We start from the raw sequence: 21,580 nt of genomic DNA, 5'->3' as shown, positions 1-21,580 counted from the left end.
AAATATAGTAAGATTGTTTTATCGAATTTAATTCAAATATTTGTTTTTTACAAATAGAAACCAGCATTTAAAAAAATAGAACTTCTTACCTTTATCCAACTCCACTTCAACACCTGAAAAAAATGATATTCACTGTAACAAATAATTTATTTCTTTTTGAAATAAAAAAGGAAATTTTAGTGGCATGAGTAAAAGTTTATTTTCTTCTTGATACAATCTTAATTATACTAATAAATACTAAAACAACAAGTGCTGATGTATAACTACATAATATTAGACAAATAAGCCGATAAAATACATTGATTAAATGTATATATTACCATCAAACGGGGAAGATTCCGCATTATATTTGTTAGCTATGTTGCGAACGTTATTTATTAATTTAACTTGTTTACTTTTGTAAATAACATGCAACAAATAAATAGTAAGTATATAGAAAAGTGTAACAATTTAAAATGATCAACATTTTGCAATAAAAAAATATAGTGGCTTACCTTTATCTCGCAGCAGATACAAGACAAACATACGACAGACAATTCTTATTTCTTTATCTATTAACAACAAGGTAAGCAACATCTTACCAAGCATGCGTACAAATTATCGTTATTCATTTATTATAATTACTTTTTTAATTATTTAATATTATTTTTCATTTATAATCCATCTGCCGATTGATTTGCTTGTTTTACTCATCTTCTTATTAATTGGAATTTGTGCAATCGGATTAGTAAATAAAATAAATCAATTTAATAAATATTAGTTCAGACTTATTACAAGTATCGCGGCGGGGTAGGGGGAGGCGGCAATAATATTATACGGGGGGCAAAGCCCAAAGGGTAGCAGTTTTATCGGCTGACGCTGACAGGAATGAGAACTCCGTAGGGTGCCAGCGGCCTGAAATAACTTTGTCCTGGTGTTGAGCTACTACCACGCTTGGTAGAGGTAAAGTCAAGTCACCTGGAATTGTTAAAATTATCCTGAATAAAATTTTTTGAATACCTACGACGTAAAACTTGATAAGAGGCAAAAAAATTCAGAATAAGGGCCAAATTTTAACAGACATCTCCAATGAAACATTTTCAACTGAATGAACGAGAAAAACTTCGAATCGTACAATTGGAGAACTTCATTCACGTTAGATCGACCAATGGGGATCACAATTTGACTTGGAATGACTCATTTTCAAAATACTTAAGTACCAAAATATTTTTGGATGCCTCAATAAACTTCTAACATCAGCAATTTACCTTGCAAGTCCGTCAAAACAAGTTTGTTGTCATAACCTCCGGTCAGAAGATAGTATGCAGAAGGAGAAAACCTGATGGATCTAACATCTGCCGAATGGGGTTTAAACGTCTGTACATTTCTTCCTCCCCTGATGTCGTACAAGACACAAGAACTGTCTTCATGACCTGAAACGAGTAATCTTCCCGAAGGATCGACGCAGAGACTAGCAACGGGAGATCCTTGTCGAGTTCCAGGGACCGTAACGGGCGTGACAAGGTTGACGCATCCCCTGGTCCTCAAATCCCAAAATCTTACAGTTTTATCATGAGAACCACTGACAAACATTGCACCACCCCATGTGTAAAGCGAAAGAATGTGACCTGTGTGACCGCTGAGGGCCTGGAACGGGGTACCAGTCGAACAATCGGTCACGTATATTTTACAATCTCCAGCACCACCGCTGATAAGAAGGCTGGATTTGTTCGAAGTGTCCTCAAGGAAGCAAAGATCCCTGACTGTACCGTCATGCATAGACAGTTCGATTTCTTCGCCTTCCAAATTGGAAGTGTCAGAATTAAAACGCATTAGTTTTACTGTTTTATCGTTGGAGCCCGTTGCCATAAGGTCACCCATTGGCGACCAGGCCAGACAATATATCGACCCCTTGTGGTGTTTGGTTCGTTTGAAGAGTACCATTGGCTGATACGTCTGGTGATCTTCCCTGTACGATTTTTCACATTAAAAAGTGACAAAAAGAACCAACAGCAAACAAAGCACCGCATATGCCAAAAACAAAAAAAAAATTGCACGTACCTGAGATCGTTGAGTTTGGGGTATGCGCAGATCCTGAGTGTTTTGGAGTTTGAACCGACTGCGTAAAGTTGACCTCCTGGGTGAAATTCTGCACATCTGACTGCCTGGACGTCTTCCAGAGTGGTAACGGCCACAAATCTTGGTCTTGAACCATTGCTATCGCTGCTGTTGTCTACACTTACTGGCTTAGAAACAGGCTGCAACAAAAAAAAACCATTATGACTATAAAGACTCCCAAAAGGAAACTTGGCAGATGTTTGCTTTTTTCAAATGAATTTTTATCTTTTTTTAGTGAAAGTTCGCTGTCCATAAACTGCGCATTTAAAACAGTACTTTCACTAAAGTACATGTGAAGAATATTTTTTTTAAGATTACAGTATTCGATTTTATTGTTAATTTTTTTCTTCTTGATTTTTTTATCCTAATACATTAGAAAGTTTTTAGAGTTTACGAGGCGTAAATATAAATATATTCCCTAAAAATTTAATAAACAAGAAAAATATTTACGTCAATTAATATAACATAAACCCCGAGCAGAATTACACCAAGAGAAAAGATATAATAAGGCTGGTATATATAATGTGTGGCATATGTTAGATGCACCAGGTAACATACTTTTACATTTTTATAAGGAGCATTTGCTATACATCTGGGTACTAATAGCCATTTCAATGAGCAATAAAATGAAGCAAGATTAGTGTTGGTATCATTATAGAGAACTAGTTTCTTATAGAAGAAGCAGATGTAAGACAATATAATACACGTACGTATCCTATCGCTGTCGGGTGCATTAAAAGAAAAAAAACATATAAAATCTAATCTCCTTATTAGTTCAGTCAGGACAAAAGGGTGGATGAACAATTGACTAGCTACGATGCAAATGAACTGGGTCTCTAAGCTTGACCGATGCTATAACTTTTTCATTAATTTATGTTTATTTTAACCTTTTACTAATTTTTTTTTTGATACTAAATGAATTAACCAAGGACAATGAAACGTTATAAACATTGGTTATACCTGTCCTGAAATACTGAATAAAATCCTTGTTATATTATGAGTAGAAAGAATATTTTACATAAGAATGTCACCTTCTTCTGCTTTTGTCTTGGGTTTTTTAAAGGTACCAACGAGTTTAAAAATACTTTTAACTTTCTTTTGATTACAAAATGTGTGCACATGTAATTAATGAGTTAATTAACACATCAAGTTTTTAATAACTGCTGCGTGCAATGCACTATAATCCTTAAACTGAACTGCGTTCGTCAATTTTCGTTGTTATATAAGTTTCTTATCGACATTTGGAGTAATAATTATTTATTTAACTCCATAAACATATCCTTGACAGAAGATGTGCAATATTGCAATTTTTGTACGACAATCAATGAATCAATCATTTCTTTCCACCTACACACCAAGCCATGTCAGTTTGCAATGCAACATTAATTTCAAGGCGTTTTATGATGGTTTATCTATTCTATTCTAATTTACATGAATATTTGGTTTTGAAATCTCTAGATACGAGGGCGGTTCAATAAGTACCCGTGTTTGAAGACAGAGGATGTTCCTGAGGGAAATTGGTGTTGTCATCGTGTGCTGCCATGTATCAAACCACGCCAAAATGAATTTCAGACTGATTGATAGGTTAGTTTGATTCGACTGAGACGTGTTTCGTTATTTTCCCTAAGATGGAAAAAGAGCAGTATCGTTCGGTAACTCGCTTTTTGTTTTCGGATGGGAAAAAATGCGAGGAGATGAAAACAAAGTTGGACACTGTTTATGGAGACATTTCGCCATCTACGACCACAGTTAGATATTGCTTCAACGAATTTAAACGTGGGCAAAGATCCGTTTTTGATAGGAACGACCAGGAAGCCTGGCAAACGTTGTTACCGAGGAAATCATTTTACGGATTTTTTAGGAAAAGGAAGAACGATCACTGGACAATATTACAATGAGTTATTGGACCGCTTCGACAAAAAATTGAAGGAGACACGGACGCATTTGACGAAAAAGAAGGTGCGTTTTCAACACGATAACGCACCGGCACATTCAACAGGAGTTGTTGCCGCCAAACTGCATGAATTATGTTATGAATTTGCTGCCGCACACCCCGTACTCACTCGATTTGACTCCCTGCGACTTCGTCTTGTTCCCTACCATGAAGAAATGACTAGGGAGAAAGACATTTAGCTCAAACGAGGAAGTCATCGCCGAGACAGGGGGGATTTTGGAGAGTTCGACAAATCTTATTTTTTGCAGTGGTAAAAAAATGGCAGGGTCGTTGGGAGAAGTGTATATTTCTAAAAGGGGACTATGTTGAAAAATAAAAAAAAAAAATTTAAGAAAAAAGGTGTCTTCATTTCTAACACGGGTACTTATTGAACCGACCCTCGTATTTAGTAGATATGCATGCATCAATTTATGAAAGCAACACTTAAAAAGGGTTGTCAGTTTTCAAAATTTCGATCTTATTTCTGTTAGTACTTTTACCTATTGCTGCCTGTATACGAGTTTTATTTAAATCTAAATTACCCACCATAAACAGAAATGAGTAAATTTCATACGTGCTTACGAAGGCCGTTTGAATAATGATCAACATTTATTAACGACAATAATTATACTTTCGGTTTAAAAAATAAATGCCCGCTAATCGTAATTATTCAATTTACATGCATTCAATATCAGCAATTTTATTTTTCTGATATATTCAGGTTATAGTTGTTTCAAGGCAATAATTTATTACTTCGTTTACGTATTCATCGGACTTACTTGATACACGAACACTTATTACAAGGTACGCCATGATTTCGTTTTCCTTTTGATTATTTATTCAAGCCTGTGGCAGACAAGTATAGCGACAATTTAACGAGATTAAGATAGATATTATTCAGTGAAAACGCATTCGGTCATTACGAATAACGATAAGTAGATCATGACTGCTAATGATGCAAATCAAAATAGTTAAATGAATCTGAATTCGATTTCAGTGGAATCCCTTTTGACGCACCATTTAACTTTCCCCTTTAATCCTAAGGCAAATTACTAAAAATAGACAAAAGATTAGTAATAAATTTAAACGTTATTAGATACTTTAAGGTACGGAAAAGTGGAACATTCAGGTACAAATAACGAAGTCCTGTTTCTCCTTCTAATATGTCTAGTCCTTCCTGTCTGAGAAGGTGTTCCATTTATAAGCCTATCAAAGATTTCATAGATTTATTCAAGATTCATACATACAACAAGCTAGCACGACTAAGATATATTTCTTATTTCTACAGTGCATCCTCATCCTTTTGTAGCTACAGCCGGGTACTGGGAAACAGATGAAATGCGAGCTTGATATCAAGTCGGAATTGCACTAAGCGTACTTTGAAATTGAAATAGCGTGGAGAAATACTGCATAAGAGCTATGATTTGTCGCTGGTTATCCAGCGAATGATGACGGGAGAACCGCCAAACTGGCACTACACATAGCACTTCTCGGAATAGAAATGACGGAAAAATATCATAAGTGCTGTAATTTGTCACTGAAACGAAAAACGATTGGGAAGCCGTCAAACTGGCACTGCACTAAGTATCTTGAAATACAATATCGTAGAATAGCTTGACGGCTCTTCAATCGTTTTTTGCTGATCAACTCGAGGCCAAGATTCACGCCAAAATGGAAAATGTACTGTCCTTCATCGACAAATTACAGCTCTTATGGTATTTATCTGCGCCATTTCTATTCCGAATGGGCTACGTGTAGTATAACCGTGGCAGTTCTCAATTTGTCTTTCGCTGCGGACAGCTGGAGGTTCGACCATAGACAAAATGGATAAAAGCACTTTTCTTTCGTTTCTTCATCTATTAAGTGACAAATTAGTGACAAATCATAGCCCTTACAGTATTTCCTTTTAATTTTGAGATACGCTATGCGTAGGTCTCCCGTTGGCTAGATTGGATAGTTCGTTCAGCTACAAAATTAGTAAAGATACCATGAAAAATATATTTTTGTCGCGATACCTTGAAAAGAATTCAACGAACTGTGTAGCTACAATTGTACAAACCTACTGTTAGATTTATTTATAAATAAAGAAAAAAATAGCTTCGTGCTGTTCTACTATTTACTGTGCACCGAGTTACTTCATGTGCCTATATGAATTGAACTAATTACAATAATGGTCCGCAGGATTAACAAGCTTATTCTATCAAATCAAGAAAGCGTAGCAACTATGTGCCTACATATTACCTATCTACAATACGATAGCACACTAATTTAATGTAAATAAATGTAGGAAATACAAACAAGTAGACCCCGGCAGTTAAATTAATTCAAATTCGTATTTCGAGCAAGCACTTTTACTACTGGCATTCAAAAAGTAATGAGCAGTACAGGAACTTTTTAACGATAACTCTGCTATATATCCGAAGAACTACTTTCTACGTATTTACATATATGTCGTTTGGTATTACAGTAATTTTTTGAAAGTTGGTTAAATGCAATAAAAAATAAACACTTGTACGAAATATGAATTGGTGCATTATTTTCATACAAAATAATACCTACATAAGATTAGTTTTTAGAATGTATGAATGAATCGATTGTTCTGAAGTGAAGAAAACGAAATGATATTCATAACGCTTTCGAAAAAATAAAATTTCAATAAACCGTTGTCCTGTAAGGATATAGTAGTATACATGTTTTCAACCGAAATCCCTATTTTTTTTGATAGAATATCTAATTTCAAAATCCTTTTTTCAAATTTGAAAGAATATCCTTTTTTACATGTGCCAATTTGTGTTGTGTTCTCCAAGGATAATTTTTGAACACACATTAAAACAGTGTAATTATAAGATAATTTAAAATATTATTTTCTGTTATTGTACTTATTATTTCATTAAAAGTGAAAATTTATCCGTTAGTTCTCGGCAGGTTCATACGCATAGATATCATTTTTGAGGTCATTAAGTGTAATAAATCAATAATAGCACTTTCTTATTATAATCATGTAGAAAACTGGATAAAAATATCAGTCCACTAACAATTTCTCTTTATGAAATATTGAAAGTGAAAGATATGCAGCAATGTTTTATTTAGCATATTCAAATCATGCCTTATTTATAAATAATCAAGCATAAAGTAAGTACATAATTTTTCCAAATAACTATAAAGTTATTAGTTAATTTAATTCTCTATTAATCCAAGTGATTATAAATTTGGTATTTGAATAAAAATTATGACAAGTATTTGGAACACCAAGTAGTGAATAATGCATAAGGACGTATGTAACATGTGTTTATTATAAGGGTTTTTAAACCTTGTATACTTGAACTATTTAGTAGCCTAGAATTAAGAAATTCTAGACACAACTGTATTTAACATTAATTTCACACTAATTAATGCGAGAAGTTATGACCGGCAATTAAATCAAGTGCAAATAAATGGAAAATATTAAACTTGAGTTGTTTATATTATATACGAGGGTGGATTGATAAGTTTCCGGCCTAACCAAGAGATGACGCCACTAGGCCTACCTTGAGGTGACATTCTATAGTACCATCCTTGGATAGCTTGTAGCTATAGTTTCAGCCCGATCTCCTTGCTAGTGTAGGTTTGACAGCACGCTGAACAAGACGCCTCTGTGGTTTTCGTAAAAATGGAAAAGCAGGAAAATCGTGCTGTCATCAAATACTTTTATTTGAAGGGGTTAACGCCGAAGGAAATTAAAAAAGAGATGGACTCAACACTGGGGACATCCTCCCCGTCATATTCAACCGTTAAGCAGTGGGTTTCCGAGTTTAAAAAGGGTCGTGTGAGCACCTCTGATGGGCCCCGCTCAGGACGCCCCGTTGAGGTCACAACTCCAGATATGATCGAAAAAATTCATCAAATAGTGCTGGGAGACCGCAGATTGAAAGTGCGTGAGATAGCTGAGACCTGTAAGATGTCATATGAACGTGTGCAACATATTTTGCACCAACATTTGCATATGGAAAAGCTCTGTGCAAGATGGGTGCCGCGTTTGCTAACAGTCGACCAAAAATTGATTCGAAAAAACATTTCTACCGCAAATTTGTCATTGTATAAGCGTAATCCAAGCGAATTTTTGCGTCGATTCGTAACCGTTGACGAAACGTGGGTCCACCACTACACTCCTGAAACCAAAGAACAGTCTAAACAGTGGATTGGACCAGGGGAACCAACTCCAAAGAAGGCAAAAACAATTTTTTCGGCGAACAAGGTTATGGCTACTGTTTTTTGGGATGCAAGAGGTATTATATACATTGATTACCTTGCAAAGGGTAATACTATCACTGGTCAATACTACGCAGACTTATTGCAACGTTTGAGCCACGAGGTGAAAATTAAACGACCTCATCTGGCGAAGAAAAAAATCTTGTTTCATCACGATAACGCACCAGCGCACACGTCAATCGTTGCGACGGCTAAAATCAACGATCTAAAGTTTGAATTGATGCCGCACCCTCCTTACTCTCCAGACCTAGCCCCGAGTGACTATTTTCTGTTCCCTAATCTGAAAAAATGGCTTGGCGGTAAGAGATTTGCGGACAATGAAGAAGTAATCGAAGCTGTAAATGGTTATTTTGAGGAGCTTGACGAATCAGTCTATAGAGATGGCATTAATAGACTGGAACACCGCTATGAGAAATGTATCAGCCTTGGAGGAGATTATGTTGAGAAATAAAAAAAAAAAATTTTTAAAAACCTTGTTTTTCTTGGTCAGGCCGGAAACTTATCAATCCACCCTCGTATAATTATAATAAATAAGATTACTGTGAGTTTAATATAGGTGCATTATTTTAATAACACAGATTGCTAAATGATGCACTTGCATCTGTTTGCAGTAACAAATAAAAATAAATTGTTCATAACGGTTTTCTAAAATGTAATAAAATTCGTAGACATTAAGTAGTAGAAAAAAATTATGTTCGATTTCCATGTTCTCGACCAATTGTCACAAGAATCACGGTAAATGTGGCAAAATTGTAATTTCAAACGGTAAACATCTGGCAGTGTCTGAATTTTTATGTGTACTGAATGGTCAATAAAATAGAAAGTGAGTTGTACATTAAAATAACTTCTAAATTTCGCAGTTGACATATACGACAGGTTTTTATAGGTCGTAAAAGCGTTTATGGATTTATAACGAACATTGACCAGTACAAAAATGCTTAATAAAAAAGTAAAGTTAAAAAGTAATTTTTGAGATTATCGAGAAACAAGTGAAAATAATTAATATTAAAAATAATGAAGGATGAATCTGCACATGGTTAAGTGTGTTAGAAACAAAATTTTAAATCCGTTAGAAGCCTTTTTCGTTGATTTCAATGAAAGTATTGATTAATATAAAACTTATGCTTATTTCACTGTAAACAAAAATTTTGGTCGGACTACCCTAACGTCTTTTAATTCTTTTTATACTTATTGATAAATAATTCGGGTATTATCCTTAACTAACCGAAGTAAAAAAAAAATATCACCTTTATTTTAATTGGCTTAATGGGTTTGGAAGAAGATGACGAGCTGGAATCTCCTTGAGAATCTAAAGCAAACTTGCTAACTTTCTTTTTGCTTATTTTCCTGACGGCATTTTTGGCATTCAATTTAGACAAATTCCGGATTTTGTTCGCATTCTCGTCTTCAGACGAGTACGCCACTTCTACAGTGACATCGTCCATCGATTTGGACCTGCATCGGCACTTAGATAAATCGCCCTGTTTCGTCAAGTGACTCGATTTTCTGGACAACGGGGGTTCCAACATAAAGAACTTCTCTTTAGGATTCGGCGGGGGAGGCATGGCATTCCGATAGAAGGGGGCCAAATAGCAATAGTCGCGACCTTTATTGGATTGATATATGCTTGCAGGGCTTAGCAGAGGTCCGGGAAATGAATAGACGCTGTTGGATCTCCAGTCGATGTTTAGGGGTTGATGGAAACTCGCAGGAGATACGTGGTTGGATATTCTGTATGGTTCTCTGTAACCCCCGTACCATGGTTTTCTGTACAACATTTCTGTTGACTGCCAAATTACTGGCGGTTTTTGACGTAAAAGAAGATCACCCATTTCGGTTTATCTAATGGCGAATACGTAGCATTTTATACTGTTTTCAAAGCTTAATTCAATAAATTTACTGTAACAACAGAAGACCCGATTTGTTCTATTTCTCTAGTGCACTAAAAACAAAATCGCATAAATTCTACAATTGTGTTGTTGTCTTTCCGAGATGCGAACTCTGCCACGGTCAATTAAACAATCGATACTTGTCGTTTTCCAATAGTCTAATTAAAAATAGTGGGTCACCGGCCTTCCTCGATTTATTCACTGTATCAATTCAAACAATGTTCTCATCAGAAATTAACGAGCGTTTTTTTAAACGTCTAGAAAGTCAAGGTGACGATATTGAAATAGAAAGCAGGCTATGACGAAATAGTTTAGACTTTTTGGCCTAACTATTATCTGTTTTGATTACAAAAGGTATTGTAATGTGGCCAGTTTCAGTGTTTCAGAATAAAATAATAATTACTTTTTCAAGTCCTTATCATCACCATTTATTTTGTGGAAAACATAACACCAAACAAAATTTTTCATCCAAAATGATCAATATGTCGTTTTTATTGACTGATTACATTTGGTTTCACGACTTCTTCTGCCGAGCTTTAAAAGCTAAACGAAGCAGCTTTTCAGAAACACAAAACCCACTTCACACTGCGTCAAATAAAAATCACTTTAAAAGTCCAATAAGGTAGTAGATGTACGTAATCAGTCACGTAGATTAAAGCATCACAAAATAATAGTTAATGTAAGTCCGCCTCGAGAAAGCACACGCTTCACGATCGTCTTGTTGTTGAACTGGTAACTTCTTGGCGCGTAAATAGTAATAGTACCCACTAGATATGTTGGTGTGATGTCTTACTAGTCCGATCCCCAAGAAGCGAAACACAGACCGACAACCTACTTGGGACGCCCCACCAGCGGAAATTTACGAGCTTTTTCCTCCACGGAGGAAAATGGCATTAAGTAGCGTTAATAAGCAACAATTATAGTATATTCTAAATTAATTGGAGTGAAAATTTCTTTTCTTTCGATAAAAATTCAAGAAGATAATTAAGGCATACAGGTACACGGGCAAACTAGTTATTATTAAAAGGGAAAACTAAAAGTGATTAGAATGAAATTATATATAAACATGTACTCTATGTTGCGATGTAACAAGTAAAATGATGATGTGAAATGCGTAAATTGTAAATAATTCTACTTGTTAAGAAGTAAAAGTATTTGATGCATAGCAATCACGTTAAATGGTGCTAGGAAGACAGTCATCAACATCTACAAAACATCTCTAATTAATGTTATATACAGTCTTTATGTATAATAGAAATTGTAGTAAAATATAGTCGATAATTTGCAAGAAAAATAATCGTAATAATTTTATTGAAAACGGCTTTTCCGATTTTCATTAAAATTACCCTATTGCATTAAAGCAAACGTATTCTTTCAAATTAAATAAACAGCATCAAATTCAGACAGCTAGTTGATTAGCTGTAGTATGGTACAATACATCAATATTCCAATAAAACTTGACGCAACTTTTAATATCAACGTATTAAAATACACCTTCGTCATATTCATGAAAAAAAAAACATGTATTAACAATGCATAGACTGCAAACATATGTATAAAGGCAAAAAGATACAATCTCTTGTTCCGTTTTGAATTTTTATGATTACTTTAAATTATAATGGCTATTCCTGCAGAAAACCTTGTGTAACACATGAATGCTAAAATAGCTGTTTGTTTTTTGAACCTGTTGAACGGGACTTAATTTAAAATTCTTGCAAAAAACTTTTTTTGCATATAAAATGTCAAGGAGATAAAGGTCTCCATGTATTTAAAATTGATTTGCAAGTGCCATGTTTTATGAGAATTTCCTAATTTTAAGTATCAATAATATCTATCAGGGTACCTATATATACATAGGATATGATATACGAGGCTATGCAAATTAAAAATAAATAGTTTTACCATATTAAGAGCTGGTGATTTTTTGATAATCTCAAAAAAAAACTAGTAAAACTTCAATTTTTCATCTAATTATAAATATTTACTATCTGCTTTGTTTCATTGTTAACGCTTTACAGTCTAACAAAATCAAATTTTGCAGATGACTCTAGTACAATTACTTATTTACTATTTTTAGTGCACAGCTAATCTAAGTAACTTGTCTCAATCCTAATTTGTTTTTACATGTCCTGTCATATTGTGACTTATTAATTAACTAATTAGTTACATATCTGAAACGTTTGAATTATTACTAATGCGTTTTTAAATTCGATTATCTTACAATCGGTTAATTGTTGAATGAACAATAATGCAAAAAGAAAACCGAAGGTTAAGTATCTGAAAGGTGTATTAACAACAGATAAGTTTTTCATGTTTGCGTATCCGGTCTAAATTTGTGTGGACTTTTCAATTTTAATTTACGCTGTGTTCAAAAAAGGATTGGTGACAATAAGAACAGATAAATGGAAACGATAAATCTTTCAACACATAAACCTTGAATTTATCTGGATAGATTGTCACAATTTATATACCTTTAGAAATTTCGTGTCCTATGAAAAACTGATGCTTATCGTTCAACGAAAAGGTGTGATATCTATTCAAACAGAAATATCATTTTAACATAGCGAAAATTCTGTTATAAACCTATTGTTCAAATTAAATTAATCTGCATATGTATGAAAGGGTCAATAGTATAGACAACTACAGTCTCTACTTCACCAGAATTATTACTACAGATTTGGTAAAGCTACTTATCGTTAAAATCAACTATAGTATGCCCCTCATCACTCCTGTTTCTGCTTCTAAATGTCTTTAACTAGCCCTAATACGTCTCTAACTAGCTCATATGTCTGAGAAGATGCCACACCATTCTATTACCCCTATTTCTTATTGACTTCTGCAATGCCCTCTGAACTCCAACACATTCTAACGTTTTCTATCCACGATGTTGATGTATGAACATCCCCCTATAACACCATATCTCAAAGGCTTTCAACTTGATCTGCTCCAGGTACTTTTTAAAAGTTAAAACCAATATGCCAACCTTGATTACGTAAACATACCGAACTTTTTTTTATTTCAATGAACTGGTTCCTACTAATAGCATTTTCTTAAAATGGAGTAATGCTGGTGCTGAATATTAAATGGTGTTGCAAAACTGTTACAATTAAAATGTAGTAAAACTACGAGTGCCCAGGTAAGTCACACCACGATATAACCAACCGTGTATGTGGACGTTGCCATCAAAGAAAATAGGTATTTCGTGTAATTAACGAAAAAATTATGCCATAAAAAATTATCCCGTTATTATAAGTACCTGCCAGTTGCGTGAACGAACGTACTAAGTAGTATGCCAACCGGGACGCCACATATATATAATAATAATAATATGTTAGGTTAAAGAACTGTTTTAATTATCGAAAGAAATATGCTAAGATGTACCCATAATCATCGCATATAAACATTACATGGAATATAAACTATACATTCTTCTATGTATGTATGTTATGTAGCGTACCTAACGTAAATAAGTACCTAGTCAATATTATTACGTGCGAGCTTTAGGAATAAATAAAAGCTCAGTCTTTTAAACTTTTCCACAGACGATACAGCAAAAACAAAACCTTATCGATTTTCATGTTTATTATTAGTTTCTCTAAAATACAAAATTATGAGAATCCTAATAATGTAATTTGATTTTTTTTATATTGTAGCATTTTTAAACGAACTAATTACTTAGTGTCCTCAATTTATAATATACCGTACAGTATATAAACACCCAGTTAAAACCACTAAATAATTATTGTACTTATTAATAAATTCCTTGGGCTATTAGTCATCTACGGCCGGAAAATTTAATGGTAGGTTGTCATTCTATTTTCAACATAAATTAATGTAAGTAGCAAGCCAGTAGCCATTTAATTACAGTATAATGTCTAATTGAAAGGTCTATTAAAGCATCTGTAAGTCATATATGCTCACAATATATACACACCAGAATATAATGTCAAGACGCACATGAAACTGTGTTTTTAAAAAGATCTGTTGTGGTCAGATTAATTCTGATAGCTTTATAGCAACTTTCCATGGCAAATGGCAAAATCGGCACATAAGAAAGTATCCAATTACGTCAGTAACCTAACATTCCACCCGTCAGACACCTGTTACTAACTCGAATTTTGCAATTAAGTTTAAATTTAAAATAATTATTGTAAATTACAGCAACGTTTCCACTATACCAAAAATTACAATTAGAGGTATTCCAAAATCTCATGGGCCATGACAGGCGACAGGGGTCGACTTGTATAGTTTTCACATTGTATATTTTAAAATTGAGTCAACAGGGGACGAAGCACCAGATAAACAGTCTATAAGAAGTAGAAATCAATTGCAATATAATAAAATAACTTAATTAATATTATCAGGGCTTGGGTCCCCTGGTCCTGAAGTGGGTTATAATCATGCAGGTAGATTTTGTTTTAAAATTTTCGGGACTTCAGGAAAGCTAAACGAAACGTCCTTATGCCATGTAGGTAATAAATTATTATTCATATTTCATACAGTCTGCTTTAAAAGACTCTTCAAGCTGAACAGCAAAAAAAAAAATGTTGACATAACAATTAATCACAGGAACAAAGAATCTGTCATAATCAACATGTCTTACACTGTATGATAATTCGATTACATGGCGTCCAAGTTTGTTTACAACAATAATAATTGAAAGTTCTTTTGTATCTTAAATAGAGAGATACTCCCACGTCAGCTTATTTGTTTTCGAAATGTCAAATAGCCATGTGGAGGTTTCAATAAATTGACCGCTTTCGTTGCATCATATTTTCATTACACATCCACTGTGTGTAAGTACGTTCTATAAGCGAACGTAAATGGTCATGTTAATAATTACTAACAAATATTGATGATGTACGCGTTACTACATCAATTAAAAATACGTCTATAATTATTATTTTTACTATTTGCGAGGGGCTTTAAAGGCTCCGGTTAGGTTATGAAATGGGGAATTGCCATAAAATAATTCGATTGCGATTTCGATCTTTTGGATCTCATCAGCGCGTCGCAGACAGCTCCGACAGAACACAGACCAATTTTTACCTGCTGTTTTAACAGCGCGTTTTAGAAAACACCACAAATGGCGCGGTAAACGCCATCTGTAGTACGATGCTACATTTTAGGATTACGAATGGTCCAACAAGGTCCATTTAAATATATGGATATCTACTTGCTGAAACGAATCCCGGCGTAGCTAACCTCAACCTTGTTGGAGTACACGTAATCCTAAAATGTAGCATCGTACTACAGATGGCGTTTACCGCGCCATTCGTAGTATTTTCTGGGAATTGCCATATTTACAATATGCTATGTACCTCATCGATTACTGTCCACATTTGGACGGATTCAACTAGTAAATAATTAGTAAGTAAATAAAAAAGATATCATACCATAGCGGTATCATCTGAGGATATATCGGAAGCATCTACACTGCGATTGAATGAAAATATTTGTCGATCTGGTCTATGTTTGTTCAGTTTTTGCTCACAAAAACCACATCGAGTTCTTTTCTCCGCTCTTCTCTTGGTGCAGTTACATATGGTGCAACATTTAGGACTCCTTTCGCATGGTAGTACGATCTCGTTTCTTGATCCCAACTCGCACCAACATTTTGTCCGATCCAAATTCAAATACCTCATTTCCGGTATCTTTTCTTTACTGATTGTCAATGTTTTTCCATTTTGTTTCACTTCATCGCAACTTTTACCCTTTTTAGTCCTTGTGGAGCTTTCACATTCTTTGCCGTTACATCTTTGATTTGGACTGCCACCACCACCACCACTACTACTACTATTACTTACAGAGTCATTTTGTTTGGTTTTGGTTACAAACAATAGATCTATGCTTTTATTATTCTCGTCGAATTCCATAGAACGATCGGTATTGTGTGGACTTTCTGGATTAGACGATGACGTAAGTTCTCGTTCTAAAGTTTGACTTTCGGTTGTGACAATAACCGAAGTTTTTTTGGCACATGCTTTCTCCAAAGCTGACAATTCTTCTGAACGAATGTGGAGACACGAACACAAAAGTTCAGCAAAACGTGGCACAGGGACGTTCTTCCGTTCCCTTCGACCACGAGGAACAATCACCGACATTTTCAATAAAACAATTGATTTGTAACACAAACTATTTTATTGTTAATTGAATGATATCTTGGTTATTTAATCGTTATTTGAGTTAGAAGTAAATTGTGCATAATCACTACCAATGATTTGTTCGTATTTTCTTTCATGAAGCACCTACCCACTACTACATACCCATAAATAAATTTTAATGGTTCTACCCGGCTTAGTTCAAAGCTCCCTTGAAGATATTTACTCGTCCAAATTTAAAATTTCTATATTGAGTTAACTGTAAAGTAGATTTAAAAATCTATTGAAATTTACAAATTAGTATTCTACGTATTTTATTTTTTAAATAATGTAAAGCAACGGTAGAGTCTATTTTATATATGTATCTATAGAGTTATTTATTTATAATACTGAACGTTGACATTTAAAGAAAAACGTAATATGTAAGTAAATGGCTGGATGTCACTAAGGAGCCTTGAACTGAAAAGATTTGAATGCTGATAGTAAAATGCCACCTTTTATAAAATCAAACTGCGTTGTATCTTATTAAGATGTTAAATTCGGTCATCAAGATAAGTGGCTTCTTTTGTAGCATCTAGTAATGCTAAAACATTTGTATCTACTAACTACATAAAACTTTTATTTATTAATAGATAATTTCGACAATTTAAAAACAATTACTTCTAGACCAAAAAGGTCTAGAGTAACATTCAAATAACTGACACATTCTCCTGCACAATAACCCTGTAATCATCCGTTACATTATATTATAATATGTTAATTTGAATTCAACACATTACATGCAATTTGGCGTCAATTGCATTGTTACATAACTAAATATAACTATTTTGTCTGTTGCTGCAATAAACAATTTGTTTTAGTGCTAATAAATTTTATGTTTTTACACCTTCAAACCATCGACTGATTGTATTTAACGTTTAAGAAAACATGCGAATTAAATGGTAATTTGCACTTTGTATTTCTTAAGGACCTATACAATGAAAAAGGCAAAAGTCAATCGAAATGAAGGCTCAAACAATCACAGAACAGAAATCATAATTATTATCTGGTATGTACAATGCCACACGTATTCGAAATGACTATAAATCAAAGAAAATTTCGATCAATTATTCTGTACATGTCTTAAACAAATGGTAACTGTTATAACCAAAACATGGAGTAAGTTGACATGTTATTAATAACGACATTAATTACTATTAAATGCTAATGCAATTTTACATCAGCTACAATCAATTGATTGGCAAAGTATCTTACTTCGCAACGTGCTTAATTAATTTAAAAAAGGTATGCAATTCGCTAAGAATACCTTACGGATTTAATTAATTTATATTTTGTATAAATAAAAACACTTGTAAAAAATAATGACCATCAACTCAGTTCATTAAAACATTACGAAGAAATTAAATTTTGTTAATATACAACACGTAAAAAAGCGACATAAATGTGCATCATCACGTAAGTCAAATAAAAAGAAAAAGTAAACGTTCAACTTTTAATATATTTAAAGAAAATTTATGAAAAAAGTTAGTAAACCTTCTGGCAGGTAGGTACTTCATGAAATTCGCTTCAGTTACTTTTGGCGCAATATAAATTCCAATCAAACAAACTGTGGCACTCACAAACAAAACGAATTATGGCAATCGATGTAATAGCATGTCGCGAACTGATCTGTTCGGTCCTCGAACCTGCCGTCTGGTATCCCAAAACAAATCACTTTCATTTCACTTTCACACGTTGGTTACACACACACAACTACAAGAGAGCCCCAGACACACAACTTTGAGCAAACATGTTACAATGTTACATCTATATAGCGTAATAACTAGCCAAGCATGGTGGGACCATAAAATTGCATGTACATTACAAGGAGAGGGAGTTGACGACACCCTCCTCAAGCATAAAACACAAAATCAGAAAAAAAAAACAAGGAAGACATTCGTTCAGACAAATGCTAATTTTCTAAAGGGTTATTTTTAGTGTTTCCTAATGAAACTTTAATTGTAGAAAATTTTCTTCATAATATACACATTAATAAACAGCTTTTCAGCTTTATTTAAAAATTACATTCTGTTTAACTCATAAAACTGAGATAAAATTAATGTGAACGAACAATTCAATATCAGTCAAATATATGTGTTAAGAACTCCCTGTATATCTGCTACTGTAAAATTGTTTTTAATCCGTCCAACGATAAAACAATAATGGACAATGACGAGCGATATGATGAGTGGGTTTTCAACATCAGGAAGCAGTTAACTTGTCTTCGGTCCAGTTGAACACGTAAATGCGACAATTCACTTTCACTATCACTGTTATAATGAAGAGATGCATACTAAACGGATTTAAATAGTGTTATGCAACACGTGTAATAATCTACGCATTATGTGTGCCCAATTGAATGCGAAGTACGATTGTGATTTGTTATGGGAAGGATCTGTCAGGCCTTTGTAACGCTCAATACAATCGATTGTGTTTGATCTCCGTCTTTATACTTTTCCTTTTACTTAACATACGTGTACGATTGGTTAATCAGGACTACGGTTATCTTAAAATGGTGTATAGGCACATGATTTACATATACAATGAAGGTATTTATAAATAAATAAATGATGAAGCGTTTTCTATTTGGATGTCCGTCAACACACAAATATTTTCGGGTTCGTTGCTTGATCTAACGTTGGAGTCTCCAAATAAAAATCGTAATATTAGGTAGAAGATTAAGTTTTATCAAGGAAAAACCGAATGAGTTGTATTTTAGACATCATTTTTGTTCCGCGTAACCTTACTGAACATTTAGTAGTTGCCACTATGATTAGAAAAAGTAATAAAAATAACCGATAATAGTTTTGGTTTTCTATTTATCAGTTAAGGAAAGTCGTATTTGCAAATCAGATAGTTAAAAGGCATTTACAACACCTGTAAAGTCAATGTAAATGTCTTTTTTTTTTAATTTAACAATTTATTTCAGCAAAGGTAAGAGTTGTTTATGTTTAACCAGAATAACAAAAACGTTCATGAATGTAAACATTCAATAAGAATATTTCATTGATGGTTGGAAAATGATAAAGAATGTTTTGTTAGTGAACTTAAATTTATAAAGCCATCGGCCCTATTCAGAATTATTTTTGGTTGTCAATTCGGGTGCGTCGTTTGATCTAACGTTGGAGTCTCCAAATAAAAATCGTAATATTAGGTGGAAGATTAAGTTGTATCAACGAAATAACGAATGAGTTGTATTCTAGACATCATTTTTGTACCGTGCAACCTTACCGAATATTTAGTAGTTGCTACAATATTAGAAAAAGTTATAAAAAAAACTTATAATAGTTTTGATATTCTGTTTATTAGTTAAGGAAGGTAGAACAATCAAACCACTTGGTTAAGAGGTACTTAAAACACCTTTAAAGCCCATGCAATCATTTAGTATTTTTAATAAGAAATGGACACTTGGTCGCCTGTTATTTCAGCAAACATAAGACTTGCTTATGTTTAACTAGACTAACGAAAACTATCATGAATGTAAATATTTACTAAGAATATTTAATAAGGATCGAAAATGATGAATAATGTTTTGTTAAAGTGCCAAAGTCTACAAAAACGTCGGCCCTATTTGCAATTATCTTTCGTTTTAATTTTGGGGTTCGTCGCTTGATCCAACGTTGGAGTCTCCGGACAAAAATCTCAATATTAGGTAGATGATTAAGTTTTATATTAAATTTGATTGACTAGTTCTATTTTAGGGTCCTTTTCTGAGCCGTACAATACTATACGACATTTATCCCTTGCCTTTTACGATTAGAAAAAGTGACAAAAATAATTCGTAACAGTTTAGCTTATTTTGTTCTTCAATCAGTTCTGTACAAAAAAGTGAACATAGTAGACGACTACAAAATTTTTATTACACCTTTAAGTTCAATATAAAGGCTTTATCATTTTATTACAAAATATAAACACTTGATTAGTACTGGCAGCTATTTTAATTACCGTAATATTTATTTAACTATAATCATCAAACGCCTTAGCTACTTAAAGTAAATATCAAAATGAATATTTAGTAACATTGCTATGCAATAAGTAATATTTTGTTTCTACACCCAAATTTACAAAGATTTCGGTTCTACTTGTAATTTTCCTTTTAAAATCATGAGGGTTCGTTTCTTGACCTATCGTTGGAGTCTCCAACTAATAGTACGTTTTGGCAGCGTAATAAAATTGCAACGTGATTTTTTTATAATAAATATTAATAATACAGTGCAATACCTATTCCTATCTATTATAATTGACCTAAAATTCTAAACAATGTAAACTTAATTGATTACCTAATAACAACGAAATACACATTCGACCGTATCATGTTGCCTGTCTACTTGATACAATTGATAGCAGTTGTTGTTCTGCTTCTAACTTGCACGCATTTATTTATTGTTTCCAAGAAATTGAGTCAAGAAGTAACATAAATAAATTACGTACATGCTTTTACACCTACATAATCACATATGTATGCATATGCAATTTTTTGAAATAAAATCAGGCAGTTTCATTTTTATCATTTTTTGTCCCAATTTTAAATCGGTAAGGACATTACCTTACTCTCTCATTCTTGCAGACTGGTACGCAGGGGTGAAAGGGAAAATATATAACCGTTCCGAATTGCTATGAATGCATAGTACATGCGAATTGAGAACCGAAATTAGAGAGATGAATTCTAATACAGCAATCATTAAATTAGTACAAACATTTTCAGCAATCTTTTTATATAGGTAACCAATAAAGTAATAAAAGTTCAATAAATGCAATTTAAATGTTCATGTAAAATGCCCTAATTGTTAGATATTATTATATACGCCAGTCCGACCACACACAAACAATAAATCAAAAATTTTAACTATTCATTTTACATTTGTTATTTCTAGAATCTCACTGTTTTAGCCTTTCCATTCTCTTTTCCAGTTATCGCATTTGCATATAAAAAAATATGGCGTTCTTTAACACCCAGAGCACCGTTTATAAAGAATGGTCAGCGGTTCAAACGCAAGTTGAAAGTATTCGTGTTCGTAAGGCCTTGCGCTATACTGTGTCCTTTACTCGGTAAGGTAACTTGTCTAGTTCTCACTTCAAATCCTTATAAGGACATTACTAGTGCGTCATATACCGTAACGACCAGCGATGTCGAATTTTTACGTGATGTTGGAAAGAAAAATACAAAAACAACTACTTAATATTTCATATACCCACATTATACCTAAAAACGTAAAAAATAGTACAATAAAACGCGGCTACATCAATATTACACCTAATGTTAATGAGTTTTT

General features: G+C 33.5%; 1 protein-coding gene across 11 annotated transcripts in view; it reads right to left on the bottom strand.

The window, feature by feature from the left end:
* Nucleotides 1-163: 163 nt before the first annotated feature.
* Nucleotides 164-21,580, bottom strand: part of LOC108736876 (WD repeat-containing protein 47) — a 61,745-nt gene continuing 40,328 nt past the window's right edge. For 4 of the 11 annotated variants that reach the window (XM_018469459.1, XM_018469460.1, XM_018469461.1 and 1 more), the window contains 3 exons: nucleotides 2,041-2,237; nucleotides 1,248-1,948; nucleotides 164-957 (listed from right to left, as the gene is read on the bottom strand). In XM_018469459.1, coding sequence (XP_018324961.1) covers nucleotides 812-957; nucleotides 1,248-1,948; nucleotides 2,041-2,237 — 1,044 coding nt within the window. In that variant the 3' untranslated portion in view covers nucleotides 164-811. Of the gene's footprint in view, nucleotides 958-1,247; nucleotides 1,949-2,040; nucleotides 2,238-9,525; nucleotides 10,889-15,563; nucleotides 16,574-21,580 lie in introns of those variants that run through there. The other 7 variants (XM_018469466.2, XM_018469465.2, XM_018469464.2 and 4 more) reach the window with 5 other exon arrangements.

The sequence above is a fragment of the Agrilus planipennis genome, unplaced genomic scaffold (genome assembly GCF_000699045.2).
Source record: "Agrilus planipennis isolate EAB-ADULT unplaced genomic scaffold, Apla_2.0 scaffold106, whole genome shotgun sequence".
NCBI classification, from domain to species: Eukaryota; Metazoa; Arthropoda; class Insecta; order Coleoptera; family Buprestidae; genus Agrilus; species Agrilus planipennis.
Note: the sequence above shows the minus strand (reverse complement) of the source record. Positions and strands in the feature narration are given on the sequence as shown.